A 17,696-nucleotide genomic window follows, 5' to 3' on the forward strand; every position below is an offset into this window, starting at 1 on the left:
GAGAGTGCCTTTGATAGAACTGCATTATTATTAATATTCTAATCGCACTTATCATGCATTCAGTGCTGTACAAAATGTCATACATTGATTAACCAAGGAAATAGAAGCAATATAAAAGAGGAAGTCAGGCCCTAAAGAGCGCACTACTGTGCTGTAACATTGATATCATTACATTTCCTGTAAGTGCATGTTGCATTACAGTGCATGGTGTAAGGGAGATAGATGACAGCCAAATGACAGAGGGTGGAAGAAGCAGATACCATGTACCTCAAAGCTGAGAACATTTCAGCACTATAGAAGGGAAAAAAAGGAAAGTAAGCATGGTGTAGGTAGGACCTGATAGTTATTGTGTGAAGAATGTCCCACACCCACTCCAAAACCTCCAGGTCATATGATACCATCATACATGAGAATCATAGACTATTAAACCAAATGACAGCCTCAAGAGCAGAAACAGAGTCAGTTTGTCGTAAGAGCCTACAAGTGGAAGAAACGATGGACAACTAGATCATTCCAAAGGGCATGCTTCTCTCAACATTTAACCATATATTGTATACATAGATATTATTGTGCCACTTTCTATCACTCAATAGTTAATTGCAGCATTAAAATAGACACATCTTTTCTTAATTGACATTCAGCATCTTTCTATTACCATTTTGTGTATTGGAGGGTGGCCAGGAGCACAACCGCTTCCACTATTTGCTGCCGTTCTCTCGAGTTGATAAGAATGATATTACAACAAACACCCTTGCATAACAAGAATGTATAATATTTCCCTTGTTATGTCTGGGCCTACAGAAGTAAAGAGCAACTGAACAGAGTTAAGTCTCCCTTTAAGTCAAATAATGTAAAAATCAATGTTTTGGGGGGAGGTGAGTGGAGTTTGTTGCAGCTTTCATGTGAAAATGCTCTGCTCAGAATAACAAAACCACACAATCACAATCTGTGGCTCTCTCCCACACTTATCCATGCATATTTGTGCTGTCAAATTAGCCGCTCTTCCAAATCTACTCCTGTCTGTTCATAGGAATGTGAATATTTCCTTCTTTATCATAATCTAATGACGTAAATTCAGTTGAAAACACTGTAGGAAGTGTTTGTTCTTTGCTTGAAGCGCAGGGAGTTAAAATAACTTGTCCAAGGGAATTAAGAACAGACATGTTGTCCCGGCCAGCTTCCCCTGCTTAAAAATGAATCACAAATAACAATATTCTTTGTGACATTGGACTTTCTTTGTCTATCTTAAGCATATTGTACTTTGACTGACAGATATGTACAGTAACTGATGATTTATTTTGCCTTTACTACTGTGACATTTTTTTCAGTGCACTATGTACTCTATAGAAACACATTAGAACAAGTGGTTATCTTGACCATTACCAGGATTGGCATCATGATAGATCTGATGTACTATGAGGCTAATGCAGTAACTTCAGATGCGATACTAAAGAAAAAATACACTAACTCAGAGGTTCCCTATCTTAGGTTGTCAGTAACATTTTATTACAAGTTCAAAACCTTATATATAATCAATATTTACTTAAAGCAGCAATTTTCACTGTGGGTTCCCCTGCCCCCCTTTTTTTTACATGGATGGGCAGTAGGGGACCCCCAAAGCTTTTACATGGGTGGGCAGTAGGGGATCCCCAAAGCTGATCCGTGTTAACGATAATCAGCTGTGAGGAACCTGTGAGTCCCAAAATTCATACCGGAAAATGCAGCACCGGTACTTCATGGTTAATTTAAATCCTTCCCACACATAATAATAATGGAGTTAAAAAAAAGAGGAATTGGAGGAACTGCTACTTTAAGTACATTATCGTATTATTACTACACAGTAATGCATTATGTGCTGACCTAAGGCTTTATTAAAACTATGGTTTGTACACACTTTCAGATACCATCTTATGGTCTCTGCTAAATGCTCATGAAATGTGCCAGAAATGTGCCATTTACATTTTTTTCTAATTTACAGGACATTTGACTGAAAAGATTTCCACGTCATATTACAAAGTTATGCACAGTTTGGTTTTCTTGATTTACATTTGTAACTCGCCATTCTGATAAGACATTTTGGGCCTCATGCAGAGAGCAGCGGTGGAATTAATTGGAGAAAGTAAAAAATAGTACCTTTTTTGGCGTGATTTAATCTCCATATGCAGAAAGGTCATAAAACAGCATTTAAAATCCTGTCTGCATATGGAGAGTTTCAACTGGTGATATGAGCGCTGTTGAAACTTGTTGTAAAAAAATCGCGTTTTTTTTTTTTCTCCCCCACCGGCCGCCGAGCTCCAGCTTTCTTGCCAACTTTTGTTGGAGAAGCAAAATGTTGAAAATCGCGCCATTTTTTTGACGCGAACAGCCGCTAGATGGCGATCGCGCCTCTCTGAATACGGCCGTTTTCAACACTGGAGAGATTTAGGTTCTCGCCAGCCGCGCGGCGAGATTCAGAAATAGAAAAAAAAAAGCCGCGTTTTTCGTACCTCGCCATTTTCAGCTGTTTTTTGCGCGATTTTCTCCGGAAAATGGCGAGATTGTAAATAGCGCTGCTCTCTGCATGAGGCCCTTTATCTACAAGTCAGTTTTTGCATTTATAAAATGATACGGTGCAAAATGTATTGTACATTGGAACACAGCTCAGTGTTTGTACCCTACTAATCCGTCCTCCTGATGGTGCTTACTCAGATATATAAATGGATTACATTTGCAGTCGGGCTATCTTACTTTGGGTTGGTCATATTTAGTTCTCAGATTGTGATCCCCTCATTCATCCATCTTGTAACCCTTTGCCTCTGCAGTACAAATGTTATAATACTGTCCGTTTTTAAGTTGCAATTCTTATGTACCATTTTGCAAAGTGTTGCAGGCCCCTCTCAGTGAAAGGATTAAAGAAACGTGCTTAGAAGTGGCAGACATTGCTAACACTAAGACAGAGAATGACACATTTTGTGCAAACCATTATAACAAGTGTGTCACCTAGCTACACTCTGACTTGTTCTATTTATATTGCCTGATGCATGGCTGAAAAAAACCATATCACACTGCCTCTTAAGGCATTACTTTAATGGCACAGTTGAAGTGTTCTGTTGTGATACAAGGCTACATAAACAATACAAGGATTATCATTATTCTGTGATGACATTTTGTTGTTGCCCTTCAATGCTTAAATTGCAAGCATCTTGATCATTATCAAATACTCCAAGACATATAGCCCAATGAATCTTACCAGGTGAAATATGTTTAATAAAACAATATGTTATTACACAGAAACCATACATGCCATTCATGGTCATAAAAGCAGCGTTAAGCCATAAAGCACCGTATGAACCATTCACTTGAGTGGTCCATAAGGTGCCGTGTTATAGCTTAGCACAACATAGTAAATAACCCTCATTTTGATTTGTACCTAGTTAATGACAACTATATGCATATATATATGTGTGTGTGTGTGTGTGTGTGTGTGTATATATATAATAAATGAGGGTGAACCAGCTCAGTGATGCCCCTAGGAACGCCCCTCCCCCCACGGCCCGTCCATCATGGCCAGGGAAAGCACCCGCTTTCCCACAGACTCTGCACGCCTCAGCGCGGGCAAAGGCACCATGGCCCCAGCCTAAGATGTGAATGTGCTCACAAGTTATATTTTTATTTGCTCTATGCTACACGGTGGAGGTATTTTGTCGCCTTTTTCACCAACTATAACTTATATAAAGTATGGTATATATATATATCATCTTCAGCGGTTGTCGATCCACTGCTGGATGAATGCCTTCGAGGTATATTGGTTGCAAGCCTCTCTTCTCCACGTTGCTCCAACACATTTTCTAATTTCATCCTCCCATCTTACTTTTGGGTGCCCTCTTGTTCTTTTGAGATCCCTTAAAATCCAGTGAAGGACCTTCTTTTTTTTTCCTCCAATGATGGTTATTTCGTCTTGTGGCAAAACGAACTAGTTTCTCTGTCTATCAAAGGTGACTCAAGTATTCACTGTGGAAATTATTATTTTTTCTTCCCAATTCAATATCTTCAACAATTCTTCAAGTGTTGCTGTATGAAGCTTTTGTGACATTATGTCTCCTTGTTGCACTCACTTACTGATCATTATCTTGCTTGAATCTTCATGTAATCTAATGGTTGATGTTGCATTCTTATAAATGTTCGTTATAATGTCAATGTACGCTTCCACAACATTTTGTTTTATTAATGCTTTGCGGCTGAGGTGTAGCCAGAATCAAAGGCTTTTTCGCTATCTATAATGCCTCAGATTCTAGAAATTACATTTTATACAATTTTACTTAATTACATATATATTTATTTTGTTCTATAGTGCTGGCAGTGTACAATGAATTTAGTTTATCAAACTAACATTACTACAATGAGCATAATGGGAACATTGAGCACCTTGTCTGGTTTATCGAGAGCTGTATAGATTGGATGAATTTCCCTATTACAACCGTCATAATGTGAAATTCTCAGCAAAATCTGCAAGGGCCCTATGTCTCTGCAAAGCTCTTCCCCACTAAAACCTGCAAGGAATGCCTTTTATATATCTGCTGTAGGAAAGTAGATAACAAAGTACGTATATTGTATTATTATTAATATTTGTATCGCACATATCATACACGAGTGTACTACTGTGCTGAAACATTCATGCAGCCCTGAGGAAGACCCTGAGAGAGGGGTCGAAAGGTTGGTCATTTGTCATGTGACTAATACATTGACTTTTCTTGGCTATCTACTTTACTTTGCAATGCTGCTGCATTATTTTTTCTACCTTCATATTTGTGCCCTTGTTGTGACTGTCACACAGTGCTACCCTCAGCAAAAAGCCAGGCCTGGCATGCATGAAAACCTGCCACACCTGTCACACCGTGATACCCTCAGCAAAAAGCCAGGCCTGGCATGCATGGAAACCTGCCACACAATGATACACCTGCCACACAGTGATACCCTCAGCAAAAAGCCAGGCCTGGCATGCATGGAAACCTGCCACACAATTATACACCTGCCACACAGTGCTACCCTCAGCAAAAAGCCAGGCCTGGCATGCATGGAAACCTGCCACACCTGCTACACAGTGATACCCTCAGCAAAAAGCCAGGCCTGGCATGCATGGAAACCTGCCACACCTGCCACACAGTGATACCCTCAGCAAAAAGCCAGGCCTGGCATGCATGGAAACCTGCCACACCTGCCACACAGTGATACCCTCAGCAAAAAGCCAGGCCTGGCATGCATGGAAACCTGCCACACCTGCCACACAGTGATACCCTCAGCAAAAAGCCAGGCCTGGCATGCATGGAAACCTGCCACACTTGCCACACAGTGATACCCTCAGCAAAAGGCCAGGCCTGGCATGCATGGAAACCTGCCACACTTGCCACACAGTGATACCCTCAGCAAAAAGCCAGGCCTGGCATGCATGGAAACCTGCCACACCTGCTACACAGTGATACCCTCAGCAAAAAGCCAGGCCTGGCATGCATGGACACCTGCCACACAGTGCTGCCGCCGGCAGAATGTGACATCTCTGGGAGGCATCTCCCGGCGCTGCATCGGGGGTTTGTCTGAGGGGAGCTGGGATTGGTTCTCGGCCTGTCCTTAGTGGCCAGGCACCGTGCTGTGATTGGCGCGCACGGCACCCGGGGGCGGGGTTCCACGCCATCCAAGCACTTGATTGGCTGGAGGAGGAGCAACACTGTCTCCCCATCCCTGTGCAGCACCGGCTGATCTATATCCCTGCTGCTGCTGCTGCTGCTGAGGCTGCTGGTACTGCTGCTGCTGCTGGTACTGCTGCCGCCGCCGCCTGCCTGCCTGCTTGGCCATTGCACGGAGCGGCTGTGCTTTGCATGCAGCACGGACTAGCACACGGGTTAAAATGCTGGAGATAATCAATCTGCAAGGGCTGACCCGGGAGCTGTCTCTGTACCTGGAGAGCCAGGTGCGCGTGGGTCTGTTCGGCTCCGGGGCGGGCTTGTCCCTGGTGCTGGGCTTCAGTGCAGCGTACGCCTGCTACTACCTGAGTGTCATCGCCAAGGTAAGGAGAGGATGAGGGGAGAGGGTGCGCGGGGAGGGAGGGAGGCGGATCTGGTACTCAGGAGGAGTAATGGGGGAAGCAGACCGATTCAGGCCGGGGATTTATTGTATTATTAATTCCCATTTGGAGCTAGAATAATAATCTACCACCGACCGTTTGGCAGGCGACATGTGTTCACCCCCAAGCAGTCTCAGTGCCAGTGTCAATGGTAGATCTGGCATTTCTGGGCACAGTGGCATTGCCTTTAGCGCTGGACAATAATACAGGAACTATTTTGGAGGGGAGAGGGGGGGGGGGGGGTGTTATAGATACGAAATCAGTAACATACATACATGGCCTTAATGTAAAAATGTATAAACCCAGAAAAGGGGGTGGGGGCTGCAGTTCCCCCCCCCCCCCCCCCCCCCGCCTCACCCCTAGCCCCAGCCCCCATACACACACACTATGTGTCTCTGCCCATATTATGTGTCTCTCCTGTGACAGAAGCCGCAGCTGGTGGCCGGAGGGGGGGCTTTGTGTCGCTTCCTGAAGCAGCATTGCCCGGCTGTGACGGACACTTACTACCCCACACCGTGGTGCTGGGAGGGCAGAGCCCAGACCCTGCTGAGACCCTTCATCACTGTCAAACCACGAGTGCATTACAACAAGTGAGTACCTGCTGGGTCCCAGCTCCTGGGGAACATTTACTCTGTGTCCCTGCCTGTCACTATTCAGTACATGGCCAATAATAATAATAATATTAATAACAATGCGGATAACACAGGCAAGGGCACTGACTAACTCAATTTGTTACATGACCTTATTTCCTAAATATCATTGACCTGTGGTTTTTTTTTCCCTTTGGATCTTTTCTTGAAATGGGGGAGACTCCCAGACTTCCTTCATATCCTTCCTTTGTAACTCACCAACACATTTTTACTCTTTCTTCTTTAATTGTTCCTAATTCTCTTATTTACCTTACTGCCTTTAGAGTTACATACCAACATTGGTTAAAGTACATACAATTGGACAAAACACATACAAAATACACATACAATATATACAAAATTGGTGCAATGTGAGGGCAAAAAAAGATTATTTATTTATTTATAAAATATTTTACCAGGAAGTAATACATTGAGAGTTACCTCTCGTTTTCAAGTATGTCCTGGGCACAGAGTTAAGACAAATAATACATGTTTACAAATAGTTACATAATGAGCAGGGTATACATTATATACAAGACATTGCGTGCACAGTTAAAGATAATTTGTATTATGGGCGTATGAAACAGTTACAGACCACATTAAAATGTGTGACAGCCTTAGATTTAGCCGTACTACTCCAGATATAGCCATAGAAATGATCGTTTTGTATGTTACAGTATTTTTCTTTTGTCAATCTGAGGCCTTTTTGTCACAGAATCACTCCCACAGAAATGTCCTTAAATGAATATAACCTAGGAAATGGTGAGCAAAAATTGAGAAAAACTTGTTCACTTAAGGGGCTTGAAAAAGGTTGCCTTCGAGCAGGCGATAAATCAGATTATGGCATTATAAATTGTCTCTTCTTTTTTTTTTGCAAGAAAGTTTGCTGTGCCCATCATTTGTCCTTTTTCACCAAGGAAATGGTAATACCTGACCCTCTAGAATAGATTCTATCTCCTACCTACACTCTTCATTGCTTCATGTTCTTCCAAGAGCAGTTGAATTTACAGATGTAACATCCACCTTATCAGCACATTTCAACTAGATATGAGCAACTAGACTCGTCCACAGAAAAGTCACATATCCATGAATAATAAATACTAAGTAATAACCTTTAGACTGTCAAATGTCTGATTGAGCAGTAACAAGACATTGGAAATAATTCGTTTTCAATCAATAATGTATTACTTAAAATATTAACCATAAAATATAAAGCCACTCTTGTTAAAATAGCAGTAATGAGTACATTTGATCAACATGTCACCTTGTCTATTTCCCCCCTCTGATAACCCTAATATGTTGTATTCTCTTTTTGACAAAAAAAGTCATTTATTTATCTTACAATTTCCCATCTGTTTGAACCCCTTTTTGTTTTGGAAGAATCTCAAATGTATTGGTCCGAAACACATTGCAGGCCCACCCTGGGGGGAGTTTGGATAGATCTGACAACAATGCAGAAGTAGTTGACTATTTAGTAAATGAAGGGTGTGACGTGAGAATATGCTTTTGAAAAGATTTAGCCAACTGGGTGCTGAAGAAGCTTGCAGGTCACAGCATGAAATGTAATATAGTCTTCCCTGGCAAAGAAAGGGTTAGATTATAGGACTCACAGGTAGATAACACGATAGAAATGCGATAGGATAGGTGATTTGCTGATGATTTGGTAGATGGACTGTCACGTGAATTATTTATGAAAAAACAGTACTGTATAGTTGTTCAATAATTTGTAGCATGGACATGTCAAGGATATAGGGCATTTAACAAAGCAGCCAGCCACACACATGGTGTTGATTATCACACAGTATTTGAGTAAAAAAAACAATAGTGTGCCAGATGAAGAAATCTTCAAAACAAACATGTTTGTGTGTGTGTTCACAAACAGAAAACTCGTGTTACTTTCTTGTGTTATTAGTTACCAAGAGATGCTTGCCCTTTAAAATATATTGTTGGGAAATATTATTTTAATTGGATATCAGGATTTAATATGCAGAGCTGATTCTTTTTACTTCTGTGAGACAGGTTCAGACTCTTTAAATATGGTTAGAAGCTTCCAGAAGAAGCAGAGCGATTAGTGATGATCTTCAATGGACTTTTATGTTTCAGGGTCATAAGTGACACCACCAAATGGGTTCTGCCAAGAACCTGAACAGAAAATACAGATATATCAATCAATTGATGGTACATTTCTCTTTGTAAAGTTTATAAGCTACATATACCGTGTGTATATGTAGCAGGCCTCATTGTTCTCTTTGGTTGGGGTTGATGAGTTAAGCTGCAGTATTCTGTCACAACATTACCACTGATGGAACTCAGACATTCTGAGGTACAGTACAACTTTGTATGTTGTGTTAACCGAGGGAACAAAGGCTACATTATTGTAACATTTTAATGATGGTGTTGCCCATCTCTAATCCCATCAGTAAGTGTTGACTCTACACTATCACTAGGAAAAAGGCCTAAATAAAAACCCGAAGTTTGTGAATAAAAAGGTAAAGCAAAAATAATAAGAAATGAGTGAAAATAGGGCCAGTTACAGGATGTATATCCTTAATTACACCCTGTGCCATTTGTAAATAGGGATTCAGTACAATGTTTGGAACTATTCCACAAACATTGTGGGTCTCTCTTCACCGAGAAGGGTTAAAAAATGTGACTTACTATGAACAATGAAATACTAAATACACATCTGTGGCAGACACAGGTCGTACATTCATGAACATACATGTAATAAATTATGAAATGATTAGATATTTGAAACATTGGACCTTGATGCCCTAATCAGAGTACCTTCTGTGACTAACCCACAATATATAGTGTGCCTTGTTTTCTGTGAGATGTTTCAGGGCTATTAAATAAAGTTCAGCAATTGTAATTCTGTGCAACGTTAAAGGGGAGATCCCTTGTAGGACCGGAGGGAAATAATTCCAGTGACCTGTATAACGGGTCTCATCTGGGTGATTGATACATATTTCTTACCCAAATCTGACACCTGTAAGTATTTGTAATTTATTTATTAAAGTTAGGGTTGGGAGGGGTGTGATTTTCCTCTGGCTGCGCCCTTTTGTGCAATGTCACTGTGTGATCAGTAAGGGCTGTTCTATAGTGTGTGCGCTTGCTCCGCTGTGCGCGCGCGCGCGGCAGTTATAGTCAGCTGTGGTTAGTCAGCCTTTCTACAATAGGGCCGTGTGCGCGCACGGTAGTGAGCGTGGAACCGGCCGACGGGGGAAGATTGGAAAAATAAAGTTTTGCGCCGCTACCGCCGCTGTTAATATGTGTGTGTATGTGTGTATGTGTGTATGTGTGTGGTGTTTAGAAAGGTTTAATAAAGTAAAATAATATGCAAGTACATATACATATATATACATATACACACATATACTCACATAGTTACCCAGTGACACACACACAAACACACAGTACCTTCCAAGACTGTCGCTCACAGCATACACACAAAAAGCGTGCATCACGTGCACGCGCGTGCGCACACACTGTATTACGGGCCTAAGGGCTTATACAGCCAAAGTCCCCCCTCCCCACCTCCGCTTACCTTGATCTCTGATAAGGACAGGGTGGGAGAAGGGTAAAGACAACACTTGACTCTCAAACACTTCCCCATTCAGAGGCCCCTAAGACATTCATCTGGCCGGCGATGTGGGATTGCACCATTAAATGGAGCAATACTGCCTGCAGTTATAATAAAAAAACAAATCTTATTTGAACAGGAGATCCCATGGAGCTGACCAGTTCCCCAGAAGTCCGGACACCCCCTCAGTTCAGAAGCTACGAGTCTGGGGGTCCACAGAGCAAACGGGAAGATAGAAAATAGGTCCAGGGTTAAGCCAACAGAAAAGCTGCAACATCATCGGGGGAACGTCTCTGACGTTGCAGCTTTCCATTGGTGACCCAGTGGCCATGTCTGCCATTTTTTTTTGTCAAAACCAGCACCAACCTATCCCACACTTCTCAGGATTTGGGGGTTCCTGGCCGCTACGGGATCACGGAACAGCTCTGGGGGACTCACCAGTTCAGATAAGTTAAAAGTATAAAGGTTCCCAGGCGGGTTTTCTGCTTCAAAAGTACAGGTATTAAGTATATAGTATGGTGATTCACGGCCAGTGAATTCAATTTTAGGTGGGTTAATCCTAATACAGTTACTGTGGATATAATCATAACAGGTTGTTGCCGGTAAACCAATTAAAGCACTATATATTCTTTCCATTGTGTCTTACAGCGAGCTTATTAAAACAGCAGATGGAGGGCAGATTTCACTGGATTGGTTTAACAATGATGATAATATACTTTACCCTGACGCCAGCATCAGACCTACTATCCTTTTACTGCCTGGTCTCACGGGAACAAGCCGGGAATCGTATATCCTCCATATGATCAAACATAGTGAAGCTCTTGGATACAGGTAGTGTACAGCACAGTACTTTGCATAACCTTATTTGTTTCTTTGAGTAGGTACTGGGTGCTCTGTGCACTCATTTGCATGTCATTTCCCAGAATCCCTAGCTGCAGTGGAAGCACTGTACGCAGAGAAATAATGGGGGAAAGCAGGGATGCAGACCTGTATGAGACCTGTCAATGTGCTAATAGCTTATATTGTTATTAGGAAGTAAGTAGAAATTTAGACCAAGGCAATGCAGTTGATGTGGTCTATTTAGATTTTGCAACGGCTTTTAATTCTGTGCCACACAACAGGAAGGAAATGGGTTTGGGTAAATATATTTGCAAAAACACAAGCAAGTGGCCAAGAGAGGTCACTAAAAGTCCCTACAAATTGCACTCATTCCCTGGTATGATGTATTTCATAAAGTACCAGTTTAATAACTAGTACCAATAGTATGAGAGTATATACACAGACCAACTGGGAAATGTCCACAAAATCTAAACTATAGCATGACAAACAAATACATCAATTTTAATACATAATAAAATCTGACAAAATGCATAAAAGTACAACTAAATTACAAAAACTAAAAAGATCCCCTAGTGGGCGAGACTGGAACAGTAAGGTGAATATAGGGGTTGATATGACCCTATACTGATACCCACATAGAGTATGTATATGGAGATAAGGTCCAAAGTATATTAACATGGCTATATAGCCTTACCATACCATCATGCAAAGTAGCAGCTACAAGGGGAAATCCCACACTATTAGAGACTAAGCATACCAGAGGAAGACATTGCTATGTCACAGCTTAAATAGTTAATGCTGTTATCATAGTTGGTACAGTGAATAGGGTATATAGTAAATTCAATGTACACCAGATGTCATTAGTAACCAGGTATAGATCTAGTAGCAGGTGTATAAGGGATAAATAACCTGCAATGAAAGCAGGAAGTATACAACCTGATAGTTGATGCTTCAAGGGCGGCAATATAGTAGATGCCCTGTGTGTACAGCTATGTGTACAACGTTCCTAGGTGTCTCCCAATAGTAGGAACTGCGTGCACGCTCCGTCGCAACCCACGTGACCGTCAACTTAATGACGTCACTGTACGCCGACGATCGTTGCGCGCGATCCACGCGCTTCTTCACAGGGGGAGGAGTTGTCCTGCCTAGTTAGTGAGTGGGGATTAAATACTATAAGAGCAAAACCCATTGGTCCTAGCTGCAACCACTGGTTGCACATTAAGCTGTATAGGGGAGGGACATACTCTCCAATACAGTAGCATTCAGAGCCGGAATGGCTTGTTGCTAATATGTAGCAATGTATACTTCCTGCTTTCATTGCAGGTTATTTATCCCTTATACACTTGCTTATAGATCTATACCTGGTTACTAATGACATCTGGTGTACATTGAATTTACTATATACCCTATTCACTGTACCAACTATGATAACAGCATTAACTATTTAAGCTGTGACATAGCAATGTCTTCCTCTGGTATGCTTAGTCTCTAATAGTGTGGGATTTCCCCTTGTAGCTGCTACTTTGCATGATGATATGGTGAGGCTATATAGCCGTGTTAATATATTTTGGACCTTATCTCCATATACATACTCTATGGGGGTATCAGTATAGGTTCATATTAACCCCTATATTCACCTTACTGTTCCAGTCTCGCCCACTAGGGGATCTTTTTAGTTTTTGTAATTTAGTTGTAATTTTATGCATTTCGTCAGATTTTATTATGTATTAAAATTGATGTATTTGTTTGTCATGCTATAGTTTAGATTTTGTGGACATTTCCCAGTTGGTCTGTGTATATACTCTCATACTATTGGTACTAGTTATTAAACTGGTACTTTATGAAATACATCATACCATGAAATGAGTGCAATTTGTAGGGACTTTTAGTGACCTCTCTTGGCCACTTGCTTGTGTTTTTGCATATTATTTTCCCTTTGCACCGTCTGAATTAACCTCTTCTGTATGGTGAGCAAGGTGTTTCTGTGTGTTCTAAATATATTTGCACCTGGATTGAAAACTGGTTGAAGGATACACAACAGAGGGTTGTCATAAATGGAACTTTCTCAGGTTGGGTTCAAGTTGTAAGTGGAGTACATCAAGAATCGGTACTGGGGCTAACCTTTTTCAACTTGTTTATTAATGACCTTGAGGTTGATAAAGAGACCAAAATTCGCTATCTTTGACAGTACGAAATTATGTAAGGTAGTAAGATCAGAGCAGGACTTGGATAAACTGGCTTGTTGGGGCAGGTAAATAGCAGACGAGGTTTACTACAGATCAATGTAAGGTATGACATTTGGAAAGCAATAATATTCATTTTACATACAAACTAATTGGTACAAAATTAGGAGAATCCTTGATGAAGAGTGCTTGCAGACAGCAGGTTTAGAAATAGTTCATCATCATCATCATCATTTATTTTTTGAGTGAAAACAAGCCTCCACTTAAGGGGGCATCACAATACCTTAACAAAACAATTGTAAATCATTTACATTTGTTTAACTGTAGACAGGAAAAGCCAGAAAGAAGAAGTAAGTCTTACACCGAGCCCGAAACAGAGGTAAAGTAGATATACACCTGAGCTCTGGCGGTAGCGAGTTCCAGACCTCTGAAGCTGCACACAAGAAGGTCCGCCCACCCAGCATGCAGTACGCTTGGCATAAAAAGGCGGACCCCCCCTGACGACCTGAGATCATAGTCAGTATCCCTCCATGGCTTAAAACGAGAGTGCAGATAGGCAGGCCCTTGACCTTTCACGGTTTTAAAGGCCAGTACGGCTAACTTGAATCAAACTCGGAAGATCACTGGAAGCCAGTGCAGATTACGTAAGATGGAAGTAATAAGCTCAAAGCGAGAAATACATCTCTGCATCCGAGCTGCAGCGTTCTGCACAAACTGGAGCCTCCGCATAAGGCACACCGGTAGTCCTGCATATAAGGCGTTCCCGTAGTCCAACCGCATAGACACAAAGGAATGAACCAGTGACTCAAGGTCCATAGATGACAGGAGTGGATACAAGCTCCGAAGCAGCCTCAGATAAAAAAAAAAGACTTCAATCAGACTTAACTACTGAAGCCATTTGTGCTCGCATGTTGAGATTCTGGTCAAAGATGATGCCGAGGTTACAAACCTGGAACATGGGCAACGGCTGTACACCATTGATTATGGGGAACTCGCAAACCCCCTGTCCCATACTCACGCATCTTGCCGAACCCATAATCATTAGTTCAGTTTTGTCAGGATTAAGCTTCAGCCAATTCATCTCTATCCATGTTGCCACCCTGTACAGACAAGCCGTCAGTGTGGCAACAACCGTCCATGGGCAGCCCTGGAAAGAAACATAGATCTGGGTGTCATCAGCATACTGGTGGCACTTCCAAGCATGCTTCCGGATGATATTACCCAGTGGTCTTAAATACATGTTTAACAGTAGTGGTGACAGCACCGATCCGTGAGGGAACCCGAAGAGTACAGGTTCCACCAGTGATATATCGGACCCCATAGCCACCTGCTGGGTCCGTCACTGCAGGAATGTGGCAACCCATACTAATTCGATCAAACCGATACCTGCTAAGTCCCTCAGGTGGTGCAGCAGCACTCCATCATCAATTGTGTCGGAGGCCGCTGAGAGGTCTAATATGATAAGGGCAGAAATACAGCCATTGTCCATGGCCATCAATAAGTCATCCGCCACACACACCAGGGCCGACTCCATTCCATGACCGGCTCTAAAGACAGACTCTGTGGGGTTGAAGAATCCGGTCCTTTCCAAACAATCTTCCAGCTGGGTGAAAACAACCCTCTCCAACACCTTCCCTACCATGGGAAGGTTGGAGATTGGGTGACAGTTAGAGAGAACAACAACATCTAGAACTACTTCTTCAACAGGGGACGGACCAGCGCCTTTTTCAAGGCCAAATGGCACCTCCCCCACAGTGAGGAATCTATTGATGATCTCCAGCAACCACAGAGCAACTGCGTCAATGGTCTCTTTCAGGAGCCATGACAGGGATCCAGGGATCCATGTCACAAGTGGTCTAGTTCATCCCAGCCATGATTGAGAGTAAATCTGGGATTGAGATGATGCTGAACTCTTCCAAGACTAGCTTTGCCTGTGGGGTGTGGCAGACCATGGGGTCCATCGGAGGAGGAATAGCAGCATGGATGCGATCTTATCATAAAAAAATAGAGGAAATTCACCACCTTGCTTCTCAGTTGGACAAACCACGATGGAGGAGTAGTCTGGCTAAACCAGGCTGCTCACCATCCTGAAAAGTCACGCTGGACGATTCCTCGCTGAGTCTATCCTCCGGGCGATGCAGGCTTTCTTCGCCCTGAAGACTGCACGCTTATACCTCTATTGACATACCTTAAAGGCTGTCCAGTCAGCATCCTGGTGGGTTCCCAACCACTGGCGCTCTATCTTTTGTAGAACCTGCCACAAGTCCCGGAGGTCGTGAGATTACCACTGTGTTCTTATGGATCAGCGAGCAGGCATTTTTCGAAGAGGGGCCACTTCGTCCGTGGAGGCACAGAGAGCCAACTGGCACCTCTAGATGCAGACAGAGATGTTGTGGTCCAGCGCAAATGAGGACAAATGAGCCCCAAGGGCAGCCCTTAACCTAATGGCCTCAAGCAACCTCCTAGGTTGTACCGAAGCTGCCTCTGGCCCACCACTTCGTTTAACGGGTGGTGGGGCGCCTCCAATCTGAGCCTGGTTTACCCTATGATCTGTCCATAGGGGGGAGGAAAACTTAACCTCCCCAACTGATACCCTGTGTGCGAAGATCAAGTCAATGTCAGGCAGTAGCCGCAAAGGCTAATAGATTATCATGCATAAAGCGGGGACTAGACTAGAAGACGGAATCCTTTGGCCCCTGTATACTGTACGTCCTGCAGAGAAGAGGCACCAAATTAATAAAGAGGAAGGAAGGTCTGACTTGAAAGGCTATCCAAATTAAGCTTGTTAATATGAGAAAATAGGCGTCTAAGAGGGGATCTGATGACATTTTTTTTATTTATTTGAATTGTTATCAGTGCGTACTGCTTTCTCTGGCAAGTGTTCCTTGAGCAGAAATTAGTCAGGCCAATAACAGGAGCAAATTACTAATTTTAAGCAAAATTCTCTTCTCAGACCTGGGTGCATACATCCAAGAATAGGGCAACCCGATACAAATAGGCACATCATGCCAGTTCTTGTTACAGTATCTGAACAAGCTTCCGAATGATGGGATTAAAAACACTTCGTTTTTTTTTTAGTTTCTAGTTGCCGGATTGGTCCTGAAGAAATGCATATTCGCTGTCGATTGTGATATCTTTTAGGCGAGCAACATTAGTGTTCTTCATAGATTAAATTATATCATACAGAGCTTTGGTGACCTCACAGATATACTTGAAGAAGAAATACAGTATATGAGTTTATAGATCAACAGTCCGCCTGTACTCACAAAAGTTTACAAAACAGTCTTATTGCAAAAGAAGATTGTAAATGCACACCGGGGTATTGGGCCACTATGGAGAGATTAAAAGGTTAATAAAATATTGAAAAAAATACTTAGACTTGTCTGATTTGTGTATTCTGATTTTGACACGAGAAAAATAATCCAAAGAATATCATTTGGAAATGTCATGTTACTCATTATGAAAATGTGAAATATGTTTTTCTCTTGATTAAATCTGATTTTGTTCCTTGCACAATTTTCATTTAAGAGATTTTAGGAAACAAACCCTATGGAGAACCCACTTTGGTTCTTGTGCCTCTGTACAGTATATATACTGGGCCTTATTTCCCAATGGCGCTGAACTGTAAGATGTAACACTGTAAAATGTACTATGGTGTCTTAAGAATTTCTTGCTAAATGTGGCCACAAAGTTCCCTTCCCTAAAAGTAATTTTGTTGAGTTAAGGTGGCACTCATCCACTTGCTTGAGGGTTTTATTGCTGTAATATTTGTTAATCCATTGAGTGCTTTGTAAAAAGCCATTGTAAAGGTATAACCCCTTCAGTGCCAGAAGGTATATATAGTACGGGGTTAAATTGAGAGGCGTTTGTGAAGCCGCTGTAAGGCGTCTTATGTCATTGCATTGGCTAGTTAATATGGGTGTCATTGCATTGGCTAGTTAATATGGGTGTATGTGTATCAGGAGGAATATCCTGGATTAGATCTATTTGGGAAGTCAATGTTGTTTCAAACCTGTGGAGCCCACTATACACAGACATAGCAGGCCCACTATACACAGACATAGCAGGCCCACTATACACAGACATAGCAGGCCCACTATACACAGACATAGCAGGCACTGAGCCTATGCACATGTTTTTCAAATGATCCGCAATCTGCAGTTGATGTGTTCAAACTATTTTTTGTCTTGTTTTAGGTGTGTCGTGTTTAACAATCGGGGTGTGGCTGGCGAGGAGCTTTTGGTAAGGCTTAATAGTAATAACACATTTACTGCTATGCATGTCCAGTGCCATAACCATCAGCAACATCAATACCCTGAATATCACGGTAAAAAAACCTTTGACAGGAAATCAAAGTTACAACA

General features: G+C 42.2%; 1 protein-coding gene across 1 annotated transcript in view; it reads left to right on the forward strand.

The window, feature by feature from the left end:
• The first annotated feature begins 5,744 nt into the window (after positions 1-5,744).
• Positions 5,745-17,696, forward strand: part of ABHD3 (abhydrolase domain containing 3, phospholipase) — a 54,552-nt gene continuing 42,600 nt past the window's right edge. Inside the window, exons 1-4 of the mRNA XM_075585199.1 lie at positions 5,745-6,040; positions 6,524-6,687; positions 10,958-11,140; positions 17,529-17,574. Of these exons, the coding sequence (XP_075441314.1) occupies positions 5,882-6,040; positions 6,524-6,687; positions 10,958-11,140; positions 17,529-17,574 (552 nt within the window). The 5' untranslated portion in view covers positions 5,745-5,881. The remainder of the gene's footprint in view (positions 6,041-6,523; positions 6,688-10,957; positions 11,141-17,528; positions 17,575-17,696) is intronic.

This window comes from Ascaphus truei, chromosome 2 (assembly GCF_040206685.1).
Source record: "Ascaphus truei isolate aAscTru1 chromosome 2, aAscTru1.hap1, whole genome shotgun sequence".
Classification (NCBI taxonomy): domain Eukaryota; kingdom Metazoa; phylum Chordata; class Amphibia; order Anura; family Ascaphidae; genus Ascaphus; species Ascaphus truei.